Genomic DNA, 25,000 nt, shown 5'->3' on the forward strand with positions numbered 1-25,000 from the left:
ATGTCGGCCCGGCCGTCGAAGAAGGTGCAGGGGAACTGGAGAGAGGAGGGGAGGGGGAGGGGGGAGGGGGGAGGCTTAGCGAGCCGGCGGTTCAGCTAACGTTTAGCTACCACCCCCCTCCCGTTGGGGTTTCTGTGGGAGGGCAAAGGTCAGGGGGTGTCGTTTCATTGTAACGTGGGTTTATTTTTTTTTTTATATCTTTTTTTCCCTCCTTTTTTCTCCGATTTTCTCCCATCCCAATGTTAGTCGTTATGCCAATTCCCAATCCCCTTCCTGGTCGCTGCGCACTTACCCAGTCGGTCTGGGAGAGTGGAGGCTATCACATGCTTCCTCTGACACACGTCCAGCCAATCAACCGCTTCTTTTCACCTGGCAGAGCGGACTCTCACTGAGAGGGTGTAACGTGTGGAAGTATAACACTATCCCACTTAGATCCTATCCGCGCTGAGCAGGCGCCCCGACCGAACTGTAGGAGTCGCTGTTTACAACGACCCGGACCCACCCCGCCAGCTTTCCCACCCTCTAATACAGCCAATTGTATTAGTGTGAACGGCCAGCCAAGCTGGTGACAACCCCGGAGCTGTGAGCTGGATTCGAACAGGCGAATCCAGCGTCTACGGTGTTGGTGATGAACGCAATCTCCGCTACGCCACCTGACCGCCGCCCGTAACGTGGGTCTTTTAACGGTAACACTATTTTAGTTTTATCACCCATCCCAATTTAGTCGTTATGCCAATTCCCTTCCTGGTCGTTGCGCGCATTGCCCCACTGTCGGCCTGGGGAGGGTGTAGAACTACCACACGCCTCCTCCGCTTCTTTTCACCCGACAGCGAGGAGTTTCACTGGGGGTGAATGAATGAATGAAAACTTTATTTAACAGATTGCAGAATGGGTACAATACAGTACGGCTCAATACACACAACGTAACGCGTGCGGAGGTTCACGCTATTTCCCCCCAGATCCCCTCCCTGCTGAACAGGTCGCCCCGACCGACCAGTAAGGAGTCGCAGTTTACAACGACCAGGACACATACCCCACCGGCTTCCCACCCGCTAACACTGCCAATTGTGTTAGTAGGGACGACTGACCAAGCCGGAGGTACCGCTGACAGCTGGATTCTATCCCAGAGTCTCTGCGGTGGTAGGCGAGTGCTTGGTCCACACTGCGCTACCCAGCCGCCCCAACAAAGAATGTTTCTAGCAGAGGCTCAAGGCTGACTTCTCTGTGACAGACCGCAAGAATACTGACACAAAACATCTAATAAATGCAACCTATGCGGGTGACCCCATCCACCCCTCTCTCACTGCTTCTTCAGCCTCCTGCCATCTGGGAGGAGATACCGGAGCCTCAGAGCCTCATCCATCAGGCTGAGCAACAGCCTCATCCATCAGGCTGTCAGGATGCTGCCCCCCCCCCCCCCCACCTGCACCCCCCTGCACCCCCAAAAGTCAGGACTGTAATGCACCAACCACTCTGGAATACAAATAAAAAAAACTCAAATGCTGCGAACTCACACTCTGCACTAAAGCACCGTTGGACAATTAACAGTTAGATTTATGGAATATGCTGCATTATAGGCTACATAGATTATATTGCACTTTAGGCTGTTACTGTGTTTTTTCTTAAATAGTTTTGTTTATATTTTGTGTACACCGGAGATCTGAGAGAAACAAATTTCGATCCTGTATATGTCCTGTACATATACTACAGTATTGACAATAAAGTTTGAACTAAATCTTCAAAATTCACATCCAGGAAGGTTGCATATATCAGATATATATTCATACATATCAGTTTTTATAATCCACAGATGGACTCCAATCCTATTCAAATGTATTACAAGTTTAAGATGTTGCATCACTTCTCTCAGCCACTGAGTCCACTATAGGAGGATCAGTCTCCCGTACTGTAAACATATGCCTATTCTTATGTCTGCAATTTATGCATTGTTTTTTATTCTATCAATTGTGTGCTGATTTTATGTTAATTTATACAAATTGCTGTGTGAAAAGTGCTATATATGTAACGGTTGTGACAACGTCACCTCAAACTTCGATGCCCCGAGTGGGAGTCGAACCCCAGTCTCCCACACCGCAGGCAGCAACACAGACCGCTATACCAAGAGGTGAATCCACTTCTAAGTAATGGGTTTATGCATCTTTTGAGGATGTGAGAGTGAGTTTAACCCATAGCACCGCTACTCACCCCAGCCCTTCTTGACTGCGCTTCACGATACCATCCGTTACATATAGATAGTTATTCATATTTATTATTATTATATTGCAAAGATGTATGCATTGAAATGTCTGTAAAGTCTCGACGACATTGAGAATAAATAAATTATTTTGTTATCTGGAGTTTAGTTCCAGAGAGATTCTCATTTGTCCCCTACTATGCCCGAAATAGCTATCAATAAGAGGACAGATTTGTTGCCAGAATGAGAGAGCTAGAGAGGTCAGAGTGAGAGAGCTAGAGAGGACAGAGTGAGAGAGCTAGAGAGGTCAGAGTGAGAGAGCTAGAGAGGTCAGAGTGAGAGAGCTAGAGAGGACAGAATGAGAGAGCTAGAGAGGACAGAGTGAGAGAGCTAGAGAGGTCAGAGTGAGAGAGCTAGAGAGGACAGAGTGAGAGAGCTAGAGAGGACAGAGTGAGAGTGCTAGAGAGGTCAGAGTGAGAGAGCTAGAGAGGACAGAGTGAGAGAGCTAGAGAGGACAGAGTGAGAGAGCTAGAGAGGTCAGAGTGAGAGAGCTAGAGAGGTCAGAGTGAGAGAGCTAGAGAGGTCAGAGTGAGAGAGCTAGAGAGGTCAGAGTGAGAGAGCTAGAGAGGTCAGAATGAGAGAGCTAGAGAGGACAGAATGAGAGAGCTAGAGAGGACAGAGTGAGAGAGCTAGAGAGGACAGAATGAGAGAGCTATAGAGGACAGAGTGAGAGAGCTAGAGAGGTCAGAGTGAGAGAGCTAGAGAGGTCAGAATGAGAGAGCTAGAGAGGACAGAATGAGAGAGCTAGAGAGGACAGAGTGAGAGAGCTAGAGAGGACAGAATGAGAGAGCTATAGAGGACAGAGTGAGAGAGCTAGAGAGGTCAGAGTGAGAGAGCTAGAGAGGACAGAATGAGAGAGCTAGAGAGGACAGAGTGAGAGAGCTAGAGAGGACAGAGTGAGAGAGCTAGAGAGGACAGAGTGAGAGAGCTAGAGGGGTCAGAGTGAGAGAGCTAGAGAGGTCAGAGTGAGAGAGCTAGAGAGGTCAGAGTGAGAGAGCTAGAGAGGACAGAATGAGAGAGCTAGAGAGGACAGAGTGAGAGAGCTAGAGAGGTCAGAATGAGAGAGCTAGAGAGGACAGAATGAGAGAGCTAGAGAGGACAGAGTGAGAGAGCTAGAGAGGACAGAGTGAGAGAGCTAGAGAGGTCAGAGTGAGAGAGCTAGAGAGGACAGAGTGAGAGAGCTAGAGAGGACAGAATGAGAGAGCTAGAGAGGACAGAATGAGAGAGCTAGAGAGGTCAGAGTGAGAGAGCTAGAGAGGTCAGAATGAGAGAGCTAGAGAGGTCAGAGTGAGAGAGCTAGAGAGGTCAGAGTGAGAGAGCTAGAGAGGACAGAATGAGAGAGTTAGAGAGGTCAGAATGAGAGAGCTAGAGAGGTCAGAGTGAGAGAGCTAGAGAGGACAGAGTGAGAGAGCTAGAGAGGTCAGAATGAGAGCTAGAGAGGTCAGAGTGAGAGAGCTAGAGAGGTCAGAGTGAGAGAGCTAGAGAGGTCAGAATGAGAGAGCTAGAGAGGACAGAGTGAGAGAGCTAGAGAGGTCAGAATGAGAGAGCTAGAGAGGTCAGAGTGAGAGCTAGAGAGGTCAGAGTGAGAGTGCTAGAGAGGTCAGAGTGAGAGAGCTAGAGAGGTCAGAGTGAGAGAGCTAGAGAGGTCAGAATGAAAGAGCTAGAGAGGTCAGAATGAGAGCTAGAGAGGTCAGAGTGAGAGAGCTAGAGAGGTCAGAATGAGAGAGCTAGAGAGGTCAGAGTGAGAGAGTTAGAGAGGTCAGAATGAGAGAGCTAGAGAGGTCAGAATGAGAGAGCTAGAGAGGTCAGAATGAGAGAGCTAGAGAGGACAGAGTGAGAGCTAGAGAGGACAGAATGAGAGCTAGAGAGGTCAGAATGAGAGCTAGAGAGGTCAGAGTGAGAGAGCTAGAGAGGTCAGAGTGAGAGAGCTAGAGAGGTCAGAATGAGAGCTAGAGAGGACAGAGTGAGAGAGCTAGAGAGGACAGAATGAGAGAGCTAGAGAGGTCAGAATGAGAGAGCTAGAGAGGACAGAGTGAGAGAGCTAGAGAAGTCAGAGTGAGAGAGCTAGAGAGGTCAGAATGAGAGCTAGAGAGGTCAGAGTGAGAGAGCTAGAGAGGTCAGAGTGAGAGAGCTAGAGAGGTCAGAATGAGAGCTAGAGAGGTCAGAATGAGAGAGCTAGAGAGGACAGAGTGAGAGTGCTAGAGAGGACAGAGTGAGAGTGCTAGAGAGGTCAGAATGAGAGAGCTAGAGAGGTCAGAGTGAGAGAGCTAGAGAGGTCAGAGTGAGAGAGCTAGAGAGGTCAGAGTGAGAGCTAGAGAGGACAGAGTGAGAGCTAGAGAGGTCAGAGTGAGAGAGCTAGAGAGGTCAGAGTGAGAGAGCTAGAGAGGACAGAGTGAGAGAGCTAGAGAGGTCAGAGTGAGAGAGCTAGAGAGGACAGAATGAGAGAGCTAGAGAAGTCAGAGTGAGAGAGCTAGAGAGGTCAGAGTGAGAGAGCTAGAGAGGACAGAGTGAGAGAGCTAGAGAGGTCAGAATGAGAGAGCTAGAGAGGTCAGAGTGAGAGAGCTAGAGAGGTCAGAGTGAGAGAGCTAGAGAGGTCAGAGTGAGAGAGCTAGAGAGGACAGAATGAGAGAGCTAGAGAGGACAGAGTGAGAGAGCTAGAGAGGTCAGAGTGAGAGAGCTAGAGAGGTCAGAGTGAGAGAGCTAGAGAGGTCAGAGTGAGAGAGCTAGAGAGGTCAGAGTGAGAGAGCTAGAGACGTCAGAGTGAGAGAGCTAGAGAGGACAGAGTGAGAGAGCTAGAGAGGTCAGAGTGAGAGAGCTAGAGAGGTCAGAGTGAGAGAGCTAGAGAGGACAGAGTGAGAGAGCTAGAGAGGACAGAGTGAGAGAGCTAGAGAGGACAGAGTGAGAGAGCTAGAGAGGACAGAGTGAGAGAGCTAGAGGGGTCAGAGTGAGAGAGCTAGAGAGGTCAGAGTGAGAGAGCTAGAGAGGACAGAGTGAGAGAGCTAGAGAGGTCAGAGTGAGAGAGCTAGAGAGGTCAGAGTGAGAGAGTTAGAGAGGTCAGAGTGAGAGAGTTAGAGAGGTCAGAGTGAGAGAGCTAGAGAGGTCAGAGTGAGAGAGCTAGAGAGGTCAGAGTGAGAGAGTTAGAGAGGTCAGAATGAAAGACTGCATTTGTCACAAGTGGGATCTAAGTTTGGGATCTTTTATATACAACACGTACCATGAGTGAATACATTCACATCATGTGTGTCAACAATGGAGAGTTAACCCTAATGCTGCATTTGTTTCTGGTCGGAGGTGGGGAGTTGGAAGTGAGAAACATGTCATCTCTGACCTGCGTGTGTTTGAGCTACAAAGCCAGAAAACATGGAGGCTCAAGCTAAATAAATTAGCCGTTTTTTCTAACAATTTGTCTTGCATGAACTACAACTCACAAAGAGAGTTTACAACGACATATAACTAATATATGATATTTCTTTACTACACAGTTCTGTATAGCTGTATGTCTTGTATGTCATTATGTTATGATGAATTGAAAATGGGGGACCCCGATGTAAACAAGACAAAAGTCTTTTTCTGGTCTGCATCCTCTTAACAGTTGTTTTGTATTGAGCCGTACTGTATTGTACCCATTCTGCAATTTGTTAATAAACTGTTCAATCAATCAATAAGGCCTCTCTACCCATTCTGCAATTTGTTAATAAACTGTTCAATCAATCAATAAGGCCTCTCTTAGTGACATGGATGGTCTACGCCCAATTGAGCTACACCGGACTACAAAAGAAGAAAGACAAAATGGACACCTTGTAGATGAAGGCCCTGAGCGACGTGAAGACCTGCTTGAGGGCGGCCTCAGACTGGGGGATCTGCAGGAAGCAGAGGTGGACCTGGAACACCTTCTTCATCAGCGGGTTGTGGCCCAGGTCTGAACTCAGCTGGGTCTGAGGACAGAGGGACACATCAGTCAGTCAGTCAGTCAGTCAGTCAGTCAGTCAGTCAGTCAGTCAGTCAGTCAGTCAGTCAGTCAGTCAGTCAGTCAGTCAGTGAGTCAGTCAGTCAGTCAGTCAGTCAGTCAGTCAGTCAGTCAGTCAGTGAGTCAGTCAGTCAGTCAGTCAGTGAGTCAGTCAGTCAGTCAGTCAGTGAGTCAGTCAGTCAGTCAGTCAGTCAGTCAGTCAGTGTTACGACCCCCTCCACTCTGTCACCATTGTCCGCCTGTCTGTGTGTGTGTATATTAGGGGTGGGGGGAAAAATCTATACTGTGAACGAACCCCCCGTAGGGAATGTAACTCACAGAGACACTGGGGGGTGAAAACCTTACTTGCAGGTAGAGTGGCCGCAACAGCGTCAGCGAACAGGATGTATGTGTGTGTGTGTGTGTGTGTGTGTGTGTGTGTGTGTGTGTGTGTGTGTGTGTGTGTGTGTGTGTGCGTGCGTGCGTGCGTGCGTGCGTGCGTGTGTGTGTGTGTGTATGTGTGTGTGTGTGTGTGTGTGTGTGTGTGTGTGTGTGTGTGTGTGTGTGTGGTCCTTAAATAGACCGCTGAGTCAGGGCAGTGATAGAGCGTCAGAAAGCCGTCACGCTCCACGTAGGAGTGTCCTGCCACGACTAATTATACTCCATCTTGTCCCTCTGCTAATTCCTACATCCTGTCCAGTCACAACGTGTGGTCGTGTATCAAGCCAGGTGTTCCTTTATTAATGTCCTTAACGCAGGTGTCATAGCAGCAGGGGGGACGGGGGAGGGGAGGTACAGGCAGCAACAAAGATAATAATAGAAACAATACTAATAATAACAATAATATAAATAATAATATATAGGGCGCGGCTGGGTGGCGTAGCGGAGATTGCGCTCGTCACCAATGCAAGAGACTCTGGTATCGAATCCCAGTCTCAGCATTGCCCTCGACTTGGGCCGGCCGTCGTACTGGCTCATTTGGCAGAGTCAGCGGGTGGAAGTCGATGGGTGGGGATCGGACGTTGTGGACAGCGACTCCTACAGGTCGGTTGGGTGACGCCTGCACAGCAGAGACAGGAAGTATCGGGGGCAGCGTGAGCCTCCCACGCGTTACTCCTCGCCACCGAGAGTCCACGCTGTCTGGTGAAAAGATGCGACAGGCTGCCTCCTCGTGTACCGGAGGGGACACGTGATGCAAGGCTTCTATCCTCACTACAACCGACCAGTGGGAGGCATAGTCTAGCAACATTCAAGACAGGGGAGGGAAGAATTGGCTATATACGAAATTGGGATGGGAGAAAAATAGAAAAATTCTGAGAAAAAGTGGATAAAAAAAATTATAATAATATATAGTATACAATCATATAAATAATAATATAATATACATGTATAAATAATAATAATAATAATAATAATAATAATAATAATAATAATAATAATAATAATAATAATAATAATAATAATAATAATAATAATAATAATAATAATAACTAATAATAATAATAATAATAATAATAATAATAATAATAATAATAATAATAATAATAATAATAATAATAATAATAATAATAATAATAATAATAATAATAATAATAACAGTACCTTGAACCCCACGATGAAGATGCTGAGTGTGTCCAGCACGGTGAGGCAGACCTCTGTGGCCACGTTGGCCTCCAACACACACTGACTGCTCACATCAGCGTCTGAGTGGGAGTACACTGTGGAGACACCACACTGATTTATAACAATACAATACAATATATATATATTTATTACATGGCGTTTTCACATTCGCCGAAATGCTTGCTTGTGATTGGTCAATAGCCCCCCGACAGCGGTCATTATTTTTCAATAATGACCGCTGTGGGACAATAATGACCGATGTGCGCAGCTGTTCGCAATCAAGCCCACATCAGTGCAGCAAATCAGACACACCTGCCGCGGCTGCACTGACAGCGGAGTGTGTGTAGATTACAGCGGAGCCAGAACAGAGGCTGCCCGCGATAATAATAATCACTTTATTTGGGCTGACAGAGCCACAGAACAACTGCGATTTGTCAAATGAATTAGGTATATTGTTAGTAAGTTAGCCATGTAATAAGCGGGATAATGTATAGCTTTACTCTGTCATTGTCGCAAAATAATTGACCTTCACTGACGTTTAAAACACCTCGCCGAAGCGGCTCGGTATTTTAAACTACGTGTCGGTCAATTATTTTGCGACAATGACCTCGTAGCTATACATTATCCCTTACATATATAGGTAACAGTAAAGTGCATTAACAATATACACGGCAGGCGTGTACTATACTGTGTATACTGTATACAGTAATATACAGTGTAACAAGTGATTACATGGAATATATATATAACAAAGCTACTCAGTAAATGTGCTAATCTGATGTATGTACAGTAATATTATGTACAGTGATACATTTATAAATACACTATGGTAGTAAGCCATACTGGCCAGTGGTATAACTAATAAGAGTAGGTATGGGATATATACTGATATAGATATAGTATCTACAGCATGTACAGTGCACAGAGTGGGTTATGTATACAGGTATGTAAACAGGAATATATGCAGATATATTCGTACAGATATAGATAAATATATAAAGAATATATACATCATACAGTGTTATATGGGTAGACTATAGGTTAAGGTAGGTAGTTATGATTACAGTGTAAAGCAGGTGCAGACAGTGAAGGACTGCTCACATCAGCGTCTGAGTGGGGGTACACTGTGCAGACCCCACGCTGATTTATAATAATAGAAAATATATATAAATATATTTTTGAAGCTGAGCCATCTACTGTATGGTCTGCTCATCGACCACGGTAATGCTATATTCAGCTTCAAGGTCCATAAGGGTCTCGTAAACATCCAGGCTCTTCTACTGTAGATACAAGAGACACAGGGTCATAAAATGTTCAACTATGATATTAATTAAAATCATTTAAGGACCCCCTCGAAAACGAGATAGCATATCTCAAGGGGTTTATCCTTCAAATAAATTTCAAATTTCAAATTTGAATGTGTCTAGTTGGCTAAATGGTTCTATCCAAGCTACAGCTGTGGTCTCTGGAGAATTGAGATGAGCTCTAATGATTGTACTGCGCAGCATTAGAAACCGGCAGTTCTCCAACATCGAAAAATAAGTTGCATAACATTATATTTATAAACAATATTTCTTTTAAAATGAACAGGATTTCAACCTTTGTCTAATAATACAGGTGTTTTAAGTGACTGTTGTCCTTGTTTCAACAAACACAAAATAATTCTATACTACTGTTTTACCATCTCGGAGACCCCTGGGTTTTTATGTTGCATAGTGAAATTACAGCCATTGAGACAATTGTTCTGGAACCAGAGAGGGGGGCGGTCACTGTGCAGAGCTGAACTTGGATAGACAGATGGCTGGTCCAACCCAAACGTTCAGATCCATCCCATCTGACTGACACACTATTCCAAAAGGACTCCACACTTGTTCCCTGTGACTTGTTATCAGCAGCCACTGAGCTAGACCCACTAGAACCCACTAGAGCTTCTCAACCTTTCTTGGGTCAACCCCCCCCCTATCTGACATCCAGGTCCCATAACGCCCCCCCTATCTGACGTCCAGGTCCCATAACACCCCCTATCTGATGTCCAGGTCCCATAACGCCCCCCCTATCTGACGTCCAGGTCCCATAACACCCCCTATCTGATGTCCAGGTCCCATAACACCCCCCTATCTGACATCCAGGTCCCATAACGCCCCCCCTATCTGACGTCCAGGACCCATAACACCCCCCTATCTGACGTCCAGGTCCCATAACGCCCCCCCTATCTGACGTCCAGGTCCCATAACGCCCCCCTATCTGACGTCCAGGTCCCATAACACCCCCCTATCTGACATCAAGGTCCCATAACACCCCCCTATCTGACGTCCAGGTCCCATAACGCCCCCTATCTGACATCCAGGTCCCATAACACCCCCCTATCTGATGTCCAGGTCCCATAACACCCCCTATCTGACATCCAGGTCCCATAACACCCCCCTATCTGACGTCCAGGTCCCATAACACCCCCCTATCTGACGTCCAGGTCCCATAACACCCCTTCAACCCCCCACCCAATGTTGATGCTTGTGATTATTTTCTGTTTATTGTGGGCATCTATGACATTTGTCAGGGCTGTGTGTCAAATGAAGGCTTCTAACAATGGGTCGGGTTTAATCAATATATATACAAAAGAAAAAAGTTTTTACTTTTAGTGACACTTCCCCCCGTTTGGCAAAGTGGCATTGTGGATTTTGATTGCGCTCACTGCATGTAGACTGTCTTTGGTTCCAGTTCAATTGGTGTCCATATGATGCCAGCCGGCGTAATGGGGATAAGTGAAGTGATGATGAATAAATAAAAGAAGCTATCTCAACGCTCCCCTTTCAACAATTCTGCACCCAGCGCCGACACAGCGTACCAACACTCTCTGGGTCGCCCCCTGGGGGGTGGTACCAACACTCTCTGGGCGCCCCCTGGGGGGTGGTACCAACACTCTCTGAGCGCCCCATGGGGGGTGGTACCAACACTCTCTGGGCGCCCCATGGGGGGTGGTACCAACACTCTCTGGGCGCCCCCTGGGGGGTGGTACCAACACTCTCTGGGCGCCCCATGGGGGGTGGCACCAACACTCTCTGAGCGCCCCCTGGGGGGGTGGTACCAACGCTCTCTGAGCTCCCCCTGGGGGGTGGTACCAACGCTCTCTGAGCTCCCCATGGGGGGTGGTACCAACGCTCTCTGGGCGCCCCATGGGGGGTGGTACCAACGCTCTCTGGGCGCCCCATGGGGGGTGGTACCAACGCTCTCTGAGCGCCCCATGGGGGGTGGTACCAACACTCTCTGGGCGCCCCCTGGGGGGTGGTACCAACACTCTCTGAGCGCCCCATGGGGGGTGGTACCAACACTCTCTGGGCGCCCCATGGGGGGTGGTACCAACGCTCTCTGAGCGCCCCCTGGGGGGTGGTACCAACACTCTCTGAGCGCCCCCTGGGGGGTGGTACCAACACTCTCTGAGCGCCCCATGGGGGGTGGTACCAACGCTCTCTGAGCGCCCCCTGGGGGGGTGGTACCAACGCTCTCTGAGCGCCCCCTGGGGGGTGGTACCAACGCTCTCTGAGCTCCCCATGGGGGGTGGCACCAACACTCTCTGAGCGCCCCCTGGGGGGTGGTACCAACGCTCTCTGAGCTCCCCATGGGGGGTGGTACCAACACTCTCTGGGCGCCCCCTGGGGGGTGGTACCAACACTCTCTGGGCGCCCCCTGGGGGGTGGTACCAACACTCTCTGGGCGCCCCATGGGGGGTGGTACCAACACTCTCTGAGCGCCCCATGGGGGGTGGTACCAACGCTCTCTGAGCGCCCCATGGGGGGTGGTACCAACGCTCTCTGAGCTCCCCATGGGGGGTGGCACCAACACTCTCTGAGCGCCCCCTGGGGGGTGGTACCAACACTCTCTGAGCGCCCCCTGGGGGGTGGTACCAACACTCTCTGAGCGCCCCCTGGGGGGTGGTACCAACGCTCTCTGAGCTCCCCATGGGGGGTGGTACCAACACTCTCTGGGCGCCCCCTGGGGGGTGGTACCAACACTCTCTGGGCGCCCCATGGGGGGTGGTACCAACACTCTCTGAGCTCCCCATGGGGGGTGGTACCAACACTCTCTGGGCGCCCCCTGGGGGGTGGTACCAACACTCTCTGGGCGCCCCCTGGGGGGTGGTACCAACACTCTCTGGGCGCCCCATGGGGGGTGGTACCAACACTCTCTGGGCGCCCCCTGGGGGGTGGTACCAACACTCTCTGGGCGCCCCCTGGGGGGTGGTACCAACACTCTCTGGGCGCCCCCTGGGGGGTGGTACCAACACTCTCTGGGCGCCCCCTGGGGGGTGGTACCAACACTCTCTGGGCGCCCCATGGGGGGTGGTACCAACGCTCTCTGAGCTCCCCATGGGGGGTGGTACCAACGCTCTCTGAGCTCCCCATGGGGGGTGGTACCAACGCTCTCTGGGCGCCCCCTGGGGGGTGGCACCACCCCCCCGTTGAGAAACCCTACTCTGGAGGGACTTACCGTTGTTGAATGTGTGCGCGGCGTTCTCCAGATTGCCCATCTGATGGAGGCGGGAGTGCAGGATGCCCGCCCTGTTGTTACGAGACACGGGCAGAGTCAGAGACTTCCTGTCTGGAGCCACAGGACCCGGCCCCTCCTGACTCCTGGTTGGAGGGGAGAGACAGAGGACACGTATCAGTCGTCTGCTCGGCTGTCAATCAAAATGACCACGTTAAAGACAAGGCGACTTGCTTCACATACAGTAAACACACAAATCATGAAAGGATGAAATGAGCACTGTTCAGATCAGCTGGTTCCGGGTTGTATAGGTACCGCTTTTTACTTGCTTCATCTCCCAGCCGGGGGAAATTAGCATAGACTCAAATGTACTTTATATCTCCCGTACAACAGTGTGTCATGTTACTTACTCAAAAGCATTTCATATTATCAAAATAGTAAATCTGGGCCACTTATTGTCAATAAGTTGTTGAAATGGTCCAACTTCTCAAAATGTCAACGGAGGGTCTGTTGCGGCACGGACTTGTGTAGTGATTAACACTGTCGCCTCACAGCTAGAAGGTCATGGGTTTGATTCCCGCTTGGGGACCAGGTTGCCAGTTACCCAGGTGGGGTATCTCCCGGGCCTTTCTGTGTGGAGTTTGCATGTTCTCCCTGTGTGCTCGCAAGGGTTTTTCCCCTCCTGATAAGATAAACCCAATTGAAAAACATGCACAACAGATCGCTAACGCTGTCGCGTTTCATTCAGCGACTCAGTGCATGTGTGTGTGTGTGTGTGTGTGTGTGTGTGTGTGTGTGTGTGTGTGTGTGTGTGTGTTCCTGTGGGTCGCTCATCGCATGTGTTAAAAATCTGCTAAGTGTTTGATAGATAAGTGGCCCAGATTTGATGTTTTAGATAATATTAAAATGCTTCCGAGTAAGTACAATGAAATGATTACATGAACTACTGTTGCACGGGAGATATCAAAGGTTCGTTTCAGTCCATGTTGATTTTCCCCGGCCGTGATATGAAGCCGAGCAAAGCGTAGCGGCAACAAAACACACACACAGCTGGGAACCGGCGACATTCAGATCAAAGCAATCGTTCAACAATTACTTAACGTCCTCTCAAAACTAATGTCTAAAAAACACTGCAAGATGTCGGCTGGATCGAGGACGAGCGGAGACGAGCCGGACGAAACACAGAGAACGACACACGCAAGCTGCACCGCAACACAAGACAGATGGCGGGGGAATGTATGCACAGTCATACGTAGGGGGGGGGGGGGGGGGGGGCAGAGATTTTCCTTAGCCATAGTGCCAGGAAATAGTCTGGGGCCCCCTGGTGATGAGGTAACACACACAGTAGCGGCGTCATGCGTCTGGGGATGGGGGGGGGGGGGGGAGGGAGGGGATGGAGGGAGGGAGGGAGGGAGGGGGGGAGGGAGGAGGGGAGGGAGGAGGGGTGGGGGCTCTTACCGAGGGAGGGGCCCGGGGCCCAGGCATTAACTACACACAGTAACAGCTCGATAGCAGCGTCACGGCCAAGAGGACACATCAAGAGCAAGGGGTTAACAGACTGATGTAAGTCTGAAAGGAGTGCGTGCGTGTGTGTATTTGTGTGTGTGTGTGTGTGTGTGTGTGTGTGTGTATTAGCGTATCGATTGCTACATTGTGGATTATCAGCACTGTTAAGATTCAAGTTGTAAATAATTTCCTAAATCGGCTAATTCATCTCAAATGTAACGTGCGACAATGCGTTAATTAATTCGGAACATGAATATATCCTGGAACAAAGTTGGCGTTCACTGTACCTTGCGATGAATCTCTTCCCCATGTATCTGAACTGGTGGAGGCAGACCCTGCGCGGGACAAACGCATCAAGAGGCTCGACGTCATCATCTTACACTTCCGTTTACAACAGACACGATTGTCCGATTAGATTAGATTAAAATGTATTGTCATCGTACAGCACACAGGTACAGCACAACCCAAATGGCCGGTACAGAGAGACTCAGAAAGAGCTTCTATCCCCGCAGGCCATCAGGATGCTCAATGTGACATCAACCCATCCATCTACACTCATTGCACACACATTCACATGCACACACTCACTTTAAACAAACACTCATCTTGACGCTCACGTTAACACTACATTATATTGATCTATTATTAAAAAGATTTGCACTACATTCATACCTCATTTGCATTTGCACCTTGCCCCCTTTCACTGCCACACTACCAAACGGTTAACCCTTGCACTGCCACAATACAGAAGGTTGACCCTTTCACTGCCACACGACAAAGGGTTAAGTCTGCATGTTGTTGTACCTCATTGTCTGCATTTTTACGTCATTGTACTTACAGTAGGTTGTACTTTAGTTTGTATATTGTATAGTGTGTTTACTGTACGAAGCACATTCCCAGGGGGCTCATACAGAACCAAGCATTTCACTGTAATGTACCTGTACCTTGAATACGTGATAATACTGTAATGTACATGTACCTTATATGTGACTAGGGCTGCAACTAATGACTAATTTGGTAGTCGACTAATCTGTCGATTATTTTTTCGATTAGTCGACTAATCGAAAACCAATTATGTAAACAAAAAAAAACAAAAAAAGGATATATTTTTTTTTTTATAAACTACCTATCTTTGTGAAAGTGGCTTCTCAGCTCTGGTCCAGCTGAAGACAAAGCAGAGGAACAGATTGGACATTGAGCATGACCTCAGAGTTGCTTGTCTACCATCACCCCAGACTTTGAGACTCTTGTCAGGACCAAACAACAACATCATAACATGATGATCCCATAGCAAATTAAAATAATGACTCATGAAACATTTTAATTTGGATCTTAAGCCACTTTAAATGAAAATGTATTTGAAGAACAATACAGCAATCACTCATAACAAGATAAATAAATTAAATAATACAAATTAAAGTGGAAGTGTACTTTAAATAACTAAAAAAAATAATAATAAAAAAGAAATAACTAGCAGCATCTGCCCCCAGCACCGCGGCTGATGGGGCTGTAACTTGGTCCAGGACCAGGAGGGTGACGTGGAACAGCTGTAAGGGGAGAGGGGGATGAGTCAGATCAGACAGACTTCTAGGTCTTTTGTTTGCTGTGTGTGAGAGGAGTCCGTGTGTGTGTGTATGTGTGTGTGTCTTACTCTGATCGCTGTGTGAGTGAGAGGAGTGTGTGTACTGTGTAATTTGTGTGTGTGTCTTACTCTGATCGCTGTGTGAGTGAGAGGTGTGTACTGTGTAATTTGTGTGTGTGTCTTACTCTGATCGCTGTGTGAGTGAGAGGTGTGTACTGTGTAATTTGTGTATGTGTGTGTGTCTTACTCTGATCGCTGTGTGTGAGTGAGAGGAGTGTGTATGTGTGTGTCTTACTCTGATCGCTGTGTGTGAGTGAGAGGAGTGCGTGTGTAATGTATTGTGTGTCTAGTCTGATCATCATCTCCTGCAGAGGAACAATGTTTTCAATGTCCAAAATTTGCTATGGGATCATCATGTTATGATGTTGTCTGGAACCCTGAGAAGCCACTCTCACAAAGATAGGTAGTGCAAAAAAATAAATAAAAATTAAATAAATTTTTTTTTTAATGACTAATCGACGCAACAATTTCTCGTCGACGATTTTTTATAATCGACATCGTCGATTATGTCGACTAATCGTTGCAGCCCTATATGTGACAAATAAAAACAAACTTGAACTTGAACTTGAAAATAAGTTGGCCTCTAACAGAGTTCAAGGTAACAGTAAAGTGTATTAACAATATACAAGGCAGGCGTGGACTATACTGTGTATACTGTATACAGTCATATACAGTGTAACAAGTGATTAAATGGAATATATATATAACAAAGCTACCGAGTACATGTGCTAATCTGATGTATGTGCAGTAATATTTTGTACAGTGATACATTTATAAATACACTATGGTAGTAAGCCATACTGGCCAGCGGTATAACTAATAAGAGTAGGTATGGGATATAGACAGATATAGATATAGTATCTACAGCATGTACAGTGCACAGAGTGGGTTATGTATACAGGTATGTAAACAGGAATATACCGTAATTCCTCTAATAGTAACCGGTATTCAATTAAAAACCGGGTCTCTATTAATGACCGGGTGCGCTGTTGAGCTAAGCAATTATAAGCCGGCCTCCTAATACAAGCCGGGTTTCATGTATATTAGAGGAATTACGGTATTTCCCTCAACGGAGTTTCACTTATAGTAAATACCATATAATGGTATGGTGTTAATGTGAGAGAGTAAGCCTACCTCAGAATTGTATAAAACAAAGTTATTATTATTATACCAGTATTGTAATTGCACTATTTTACTTTATTTAACTTTTTTTGACCACCTGTAATTGCACTGTTTACTACCGTATTTCATACAGTACTTGGTTTCAATAAATTAACCCAGTACATTTTACTGGGTTCAAACTGACACAAAATGTTGATTTATTCATTATGATCTGTTTGAAAATTAGAAATATAGGCCTCTCTCTTATACAGGCCTCCTCCTAATACAAGCCTGGTATTTAAATTTTTTTTTACATTTATTTAACTTTTATTTACCCAGGCAAGAAAGTAAGAACAAATTATTATTTTATTTATTGTCAAAGTATGCATAATGTTGTGTTAATTACACAACAAGAGATATGTAATGTTAATTACCTGAAATTATTCAGTTTTTGGGGGGGGAACCCTGCATATATCGGTATCGGTTGATATCGGTATCGGAAATTAAGAGTTGGACAATATCGGTATATCGGTATCGGTAAAAAAGCCAATATCGAGCATCCCTAGTAGGTAGTTATGATTACAGTGTAAAGCAGTTGTAGACAGTGACGGCAGTAGATGTGTATAGATTGAGTATAGGCAACAGAGTTCAGAGTTCGCACATCTATAGAATTTATATCTATAGGAATACCTCCATGCTCCACGCGTACGTCATCGTGAAAAAAGGCTGCGATGACGTGGGCAGACCGTCAGATACTTACTCTACCAGGGTGAAGAAATCCGTCAGTTCCGTGGGAGCCGCTTTGTTCCAGTAGGTGAACAGGGCCTCTGAAAGAGAAAGAGAGGACGTGACGTCGTCGACGCTCTCAAACTACGTTCCTCGTCTTCAACGTCTATTTCCCGGGGGACGACCCGTTCTGGCTGGAAGCCTCACGTGGACCCCCCCCCCAGGATGAGACTGTGAGATTGAGAAACAGCGAATCTCAGAAGCAGTCGAGGCGTTTCTCGTGCCAGGAAGCAGACTCGATCTAAACCACTTTAAAGGAACACGCCAACATTTGGGGGAAATTAGCTTACCGTCTACTCCAGAGAGAGAGACAAGAAGATAGATACCAGTTTCCTCTCTGTGTGCGTTCAGTAGAAAGCTATCTGGCTGCACGTTAGCCTAGCTTAGCACAATGAATGGAAGCGGACAGTGACGGTTAGCCTTCGGGAGAGGTGTTAGTTGGACAATGCCCTAGGCTAACCGGCACAGTCCGCTTCCATTCATTGTGCTAAGCTAGGCTAACGTGCAGCCAGATAGCTTTCTACTGAACGCACAGAGAGGAAACTGGTATCTATCTTCTTGTCTCTCTCTGGAGAAGACGGTAAGCTAATTTCCCCCAAATGTTGGCGTGTTCCTTTAATAACAACAGCCCCTTTGTGATAAACCGCTCTCTCACCCTCCGACATGCTCTTGAGCACGTGCAGGAAACACATGAGCAGGTTCTTGATCTCGTCCCGGTCCAGTTTGTCGCAGCGGAGCAGAGCGCTGCCCAGCGTCGACGCACACTGGTTCTGGTGGTCGGTCCGGAGAAGGGAGAGAGCGAGGTAGAGAAGCAGCGGGGAGACGGAGAGAGAGAGAGAGAGAGAGAGAGAGAGAGAGAGAGAGAGAGAGAGAGAGAGAGAGAGAGAGAGAGAGAGAGAGAGAGCGACAAGATGATTCAACGTGAGACAACTTGGGGGGGAGAGAGAGAGAGAGAGAGAGACGGCGAAACTTCAGAGAGAGAGAGAAGAAAAGATAACTCACGTAAAACAAAAGTCAGAGATGAGAAACATTAATAAACACGTATTCCTTGAGGAATAATGAACAAAGATAAGGAAGAGCAGTTGCGTCTGTACAACTCAGTGCGACGTCGATGAGAAACACCCCAGAGAGGCCATTTCACAGCATCTGATGATGAGGAGGAGGAGGAGGAAGGGGAACACCACCAACTCAGCTGAACCTCCCCCATCACCAGAGAACACTGCAGGAGGGCACAGCACACACACACACACACACACACACACACACACACACACACACACACACACACACACGCACACGCACGCACACACACACACACACACACTCCCTGACGTGGGACACTCTGAAGAGGGGTACGTCGTTGAGAGAGGGCGCGCGCTATGAATACATTGTACAGAGCTCTGCAAACTGCAGTGCATTCAGTAATATTGTGCCACAAATTTGAATCTAATCAAAACCACCGGAGCCCTGCCTTGAGATGGTGTGTATATAGCGGTTACAACACCCCCCCCCCCCCCCCTCGTCTCTGGAAGCATAATATGTCCCTCTCCTGACCTTGGATCGAATCCCACGACGAGAGTGAAGAGGGGGAGGGAACTTCTCTTGCTATCTTAAAAATAAAAATAAATAATAATAATATATCGGAGCTTCCATTGAATTGACCTCAGTGAAAGACCTCAGTGAAAGAAATGAAGACGGGAGTCTCGAGTTCGCTGAGCTCTGTACAACTCTCTAGACAGGGATGTTTGGGAGTTCACGTGGCGGAGGGGGGGGGGGGGGTCAAAGGTCAAACACAGTACTTGGATAGGGATTTCCTCCTCATTATTAAGCGCCACCCCTAGCGCCGCTGGTCTCCGTGGCACGGCGTCGCCGTCACCGTCCTGGGGCACAGCGGTGAGCAGGGAGAAGTCCATGGTGACCCGCTTGGCGGAGCGGCCGAGGCGAAGGGCTCGCTCCCCGGGCTCCAGGGGGAGGAGAGGGGGCACGTTGACAGAGTGCCTCCTGGCGAACCTCTCCCTCTGCTGGGGGGAGTTAGTTAAGGAGAGGTGGTGGGGGGGGGGGGGGGGGGGGGGTTGGAAGGGGCGGGGAGCGAAAGGGGGTCGTAGGCGGGGGATGTTAGAGGACGGATGTCCGAAGGGTGCAGTTAACAGACACTCAACGCTTAGCGCTGTGGAGGCGGGTCGCGGTGCTGCATCATCTTATAGCTTTTAGGAGGACAGGCGCCGTGATCCACTTACACACTTACAGCTTCCGGCACAGAGAGAGAGGATGGACACGATACACACTAAGAGAATCCCAACGGTGATCCACCATCACAGAGCGACCACTCAAGCCGTCATTCATCTAGAGTAGGTAATATCCATCCATCCATCCTCCCTTCCATTTATCCATCCATTCCAATAATAATCATCCATCCATCCGTCGGTCGGTCTATCCACTCCAATAATCCCTCCTCCGGTCCTCTTCCACTGCTTCCCTCACCGTCCCGTCATCCAAATTAAAAAGGTTTTGGTGATGATGAGGCTTTCTCACATCATGCTGCTTCTTCTTGTCTCTGGAACTCCCTCCTCCCTCAGACCATCAGAGACTCTCTCCCTCACTCTCCACCTTCAAATCCAGACTCAAAACTCTACCTGTTCTCTCCGTAGCATTCAACCTCCCCTACCCATAATAACCACCCTCGCCCAACCTAGGGCTGCACGATTTTGGGAAATAATCTAATTGCGATTTTTCGGACAGATATTGCGATTGCGATTAAATTTGCGATTATAATAATTTGTTTTTTAAGCAGCCCCACAGAGGTTTATTGTAAAATGCGGCTTGCATCTGGCCTACGCGGTGGGTCTGTTCGGGACACCGAGCCTGAAAATGTTTCTTTTTACCTGGGAATCGATACCGGTACCCAACGGTACCTTTTTTTCTGTACTTTACTCTCCCTCTCTGAAGTCTAAACTTCACAACACACAATCTAAAACCCCTTACCTCCCTCTCCCAAACCGATCCTACAACAATAACAACAACTTGCAAAGGAGATCTTGTATCTCAATGGGACTTCCTAATTAAAAAAAATGTAATTAAAAAATATATATAAAAAAAAGATTTTTGAGATTTTTTTTTTTTTTGCGATTTGCTAATTGCATCATTTCAAATCGCGATTTCGATTTAAAATCGATTAATCGTTCAGCCCTACCACCTCCCTTCCCCCTGCCCTACCTTCTCTTCTCTCCTCTCCTCCCACCCCATGGCTTCCCTTACTTACTTCCTGACTGTCTCCCCTACTGGCTCCTGTATTTGTTGTCTGTTACTCATAGTTTTATGTTCTTGTGTTTTCATATTGTTCCCTGTGGTTCTGTTGCTTTGTTTCTGTTTTTTTTGCCTATTGTCAGCGACGTTGGGTAATTAAAAAAAGCTCTATACAAAATAAATGAATTATTATTATTATTAATAACCATCCATCCATCATGCGTGTTAGGCAGGGACTACGGATGAAAACTAGCTCATTAGCTAACTCTGGCACATTTATATTGATGTGGAAACTGAAAGTGTCGATTGATGTGCAGCATTGTCCCTGGGTGATAATAAACACATACATAAAATAAACCCATCCGTTACAATCATACAAATCATCCGTCCATTCCAATAATCATCCATCCTTACATACTGTACATACATCCACTACAATAATCATCCATCCATATATGCATCCGTCCACCTTCTCCAAAAGTCATCCATACTGTACATCCATCCACTCCAATAATCATCCATACATCCATCCACTCCAATAATCATCCATCTATCCATCCACTCCAATAATCATCCATCTATCCATATAATCCATACTGTACATTCACCTTCTCCAAAAGTCATCCATCCATACATCCACTCACTCCAATAATCATCCATCCGTCCATCCATCCACTCCCTCCATCCATACCTTCTCCAAAGGCCACTCAATCATCCAGTCATCCAGTCATCTACATGTTCCAGGAGGCGTCTATACTTTTACCAACAAACTTCCAGTTTCCGCGTTCGCGTTCTGCGATCTGATTGGCCACTGACGTTTCTGGTCATGTGACATGTGCGCCAATCGCGTGACGCCTGTTTCTGCGCCTATTTCCGCCTCGAACAGCCTGCTAACTACCTAACGCCTAGTTATATCACTGGTTAAGCTTAGGCGACTCTTTCGAAGTTGGTTACGGTTATAGTTTGGAATCAGGGCTGGTGTTCTATCGCCATGCTCTAAGACAAACTCTAACCTTAACCAACTTCGAAAGAGTGCCTAAGCTTAACCGGTGATAGAAACAGGCGTCACACGATTGGCGCAGATGTCACATGACCAGACACACGTCAGTGGCCAATCAGATCGTGGAAAAATGCAAGTTAGTTGGTAAAAGTATTGACGCTTCCAGGAGTCCTCCATGTGCTCTACCTTCTCCAGGGAGTTGGTCTTGTCGCTGCTCTTGTCCTGCAGGCTGTTCCCAGAGTCCGTGGAGATGAGGGAGCCCCGGGAGTCGCCGTGGTTGATGTTGGGGGTGGATGTGTGAGGGGAGGCTGTTAGGACACAACCGTTGTGATTATCGTAAGTTACATGGAAATAGGGTATTTTTGAGGAAATAAAACAAAATTATTACAAAATTATATATATATATATATATATATATACGTATTGTGGCAGATATCATCCCCCGTCACATGGCTACGTGGAGGAAGGGAGATACTACGACTGTTATACGACTACTCTATTGCCCATCGGACTTGTACTGCTGATCAATAAATATCATTTGTTTATTGAAATTGTGCTTGTGTGGACATTGGAATTGTTTCTTTTGGTCCGTGTCGAGCCTGAACACCACAAGGCTCATCACAGTATATATATAATATAATAATAATAATAATAATAATAATAATAATAATAATAATAATAATAATAATAATAATAATAATAATAATAATAATAATAATAATAATAATAATAATAATTCATTTTATTTGTATAGCGCGTTTAAATGACCCAAATACGCTGACAATAGGCAAAACAAAGAACAGAGAAGCATAGAACCACAGGGAAACAAGCAACAGTATGAATACACAAGAACATAGAACCACAAACAACAAATACAGAAGCCAGTAGGGGAGACAATCAGGGAAGTAAGTAAGGGGAACTGAGGGGAGGGGGGTGTGTGTGGGAGGGGCAGGAGAGGGAGAGAAGGTAGGGAAGGGGAAAGGGAGGTGGTAGGTCGGAGGAGGGTGGTTATGGGTATGGAAGGTTGAATGCCTGGGAGAACAGGTAGGTGTTGAGTCGGGATTTAAAGGTGGAGAGTGAGGGGGATTATATATAATTATTACCGTAACTGTGATAATCGTTCTTTACTATTTACTTTTATAAAACTATACCATGCATTTCTTTCCATATCGCCCTATGGAGGAGTGTTTGTGTCTCACCTGTGCCAGAGATGACCCCGAACACGTCCTTGTGGAGGCTGTTCTCGATGCAGGTCCCGGGCCTCGGAGGCGTGGCCATGGAGTTGGACGCCTGAGAGTCGTCCCTGGTCGTCTGTGGCAGAGAGGGGGCACAGCGTGAGACACCTCGACACCTCCCCTCTTCACCTCCCCTCTTCCCCTCCCCTCTTCACCTCCTCTGGCAAACTGACCAGAGTCCATCACACAACAGCTGACTTAAAGCTACAGTGCGGACATTTTTGTTTCCACCTACTGGCAGTGAGAGTAAATAGTTATCAGTGTTTGTCTTCGTCATCGATCGCTTTCTTTTTTTGGTTTTATTCCTTCCTCTGAACGCAGCGTTTCTTTATACATCTACTCCGCTATGCTTCTTAGGTTTTTCCCGCCATTTTGACTCCATCACTACTGTTGTTATTCTTCTTCTTCTTCTTCTTCTTCTTCTTCTTTTTTTTTTTTTGATCCACTTTTTCTCCCATTTTCCATATTTTCTCCCATCCCAATTTCGTATCATCCAATTCAACCCTCCCCTGTCACGAACGCTGTTTCTTGCCTCCCACAAGCCGGCTGCAGTGAGGACTAAGTCATACATAGCACAAGTCCCCTCCGGTACTTGAGGTAACAGCAGTCGCATCTTTTCACCTGCGCAGCTCGACCTCTCAGTGTCGAGGAGTAACGCGTGGGAGGCTCACGCTGCCCCCGACACTTCCTGATTCTACTGCGCAGGCGCACCAACCGACTTGTAGGAGTCGCTTGTTCACAACGTTCGATCCCCACCCTTCAGTTTTTCCCTCCCCGTAATACGGCCAATGTGTATTACTGCGGACGACCAGCCAAACTGAAAAACAATGTGGAGAGCTGGATTCGAACACGCGAATCCTAGCGTCTCCACACTGGTGGCGAGTGCCTTAGACCACTACACCACCTAGCCGCCCTCTTCTTCTTCTTCTTCTTCTTCTTCTTCTTCTTCTTCTTCTTCTTCTTCTTCTTCTTCTTCTTCTTCTTCTTCTTCTTCTTCCTCTCTTCCGCTCTGGGCTTCCGGAAAACTAACCAATCATTGCCGGTGCGCCAGTGTGGGAACATCTACACTACTCCGGTATACTGAGAAATACCGAGAGTCCCCCGGCGGTGATGGGCTTAATCAGCACAGTGTAAACTCGTTTGGCTAAGGGCTCAAATACAACAGATGTTCATGTATATGTAAATGTTCCGCACTGCAGCTTTAAAAGAAAGTCAAAGTCCTCCCCACCGTATGTATATTTCTCTCCCACCCACCCACCCCCTCCTAATGTACAGTCCCCTCCCCATCATATATATGTATATACTCTGTCAGGATCTATGGGTAACAGTACTGTATATTTGAATACCGCCTATGTCACAAATGTATCAGTACTAAATACCTATATGTCCCTATGCCATAAATGTCATGTATGTTGTGTATGTCATAAATGTCAATATGAATTGAAAATGGGGGACTCTGATGTAAACAAGACAAACATCTTTCTCAGGTCTGCATCCCCTTAACAATTGTGTGTATTGAGCCGTACTGTATTGTACCCATTCTGCAATCTGTTAAATAAAGTTTTCATTCATTCATTCATTCACATCAGAATCTGACCACCGGGTGGCAGGCTTACATTGTGGTTGCCGATGCAAGGGGCCGAGTCCTTGATGTTGAGTCTGTAGACGTTTTCTTGCAGCAAACCGAACAGGGGGAGGTAGAGGGTAGCCAGCCTGGCCTGTTGGCTCTGAGACAACATGGTTTTTTTTTAATGTCATAAAATCATAAAAATACATTTTTTATATCTTCATAAAATGCATTCAACTACCCAGTATGAGTCCGATGGACTCAAAATGTCACTGCAGTTACGGGAAAAGTTGAATGGGGCCCAAACACCTAGTGAAGCCCCGAGGGACGGCATGGGAGGTGACGGTGCCAGGTGACGGTGCCAGGTGACGGTGCCAGGCACTCTGCAGTGGCACAAAGGCGGCTGCCAGGAACAAAAGGGACATTGTGCCCAAATGGACTTCTATTCCCATAATGCATCTCACGCCAGTGACATGATGAAACAGAGATGAGGTTCACTTAAAAAACAAAAAGAAGGGGGAGACGGCCGGACCGGAGCGGACCGGAGCGGACCGGAGCGGACCGGAGCGGAGCGGGCTCACCTTGGCGACGTAGCGGTCGTCGAAGGTGTGTTTG

At 47.2% G+C, this 25,000-nt stretch overlaps 1 protein-coding gene across 1 annotated transcript in view; it reads right to left on the bottom strand.

Moving 5' to 3' along the window:
* LOC311236551 (dedicator of cytokinesis protein 9-like) overlaps positions 1-25,000 on the bottom strand; it is a gene marked incomplete at its 5' end in the record, with an annotated part of 72,300 nt that overhangs the window by 35,558 nt on the left and 11,742 nt on the right. The window contains 11 exon segments of the mRNA XM_084324230.1: positions 1-35; positions 6,052-6,189; positions 7,803-7,918; positions 12,309-12,451; positions 14,099-14,146; positions 17,315-17,381; positions 17,996-18,110; positions 21,770-21,891; positions 22,783-22,894; positions 24,435-24,545; positions 24,967-25,000. The exon segment at positions 1-35 is cut by the window's left edge and continues 148 nt beyond it; the exon segment at positions 24,967-25,000 is cut by the window's right edge and continues 145 nt beyond it. Of these exon segments, the coding sequence (XP_084180356.1) occupies positions 1-35; positions 6,052-6,189; positions 7,803-7,918; positions 12,309-12,451; positions 14,099-14,146; positions 17,315-17,381; positions 17,996-18,110; positions 21,770-21,891; positions 22,783-22,894; positions 24,435-24,545; positions 24,967-25,000 (1,041 nt within the window).

Source organism: Notolepis coatsorum (assembly GCF_963971535.1).
Source record: "Notolepis coatsorum genome assembly, chromosome: 1".
In the NCBI taxonomy this organism is placed as follows: Eukaryota; Metazoa; Chordata; class Actinopteri; order Aulopiformes; family Paralepididae; genus Notolepis; species Notolepis coatsorum.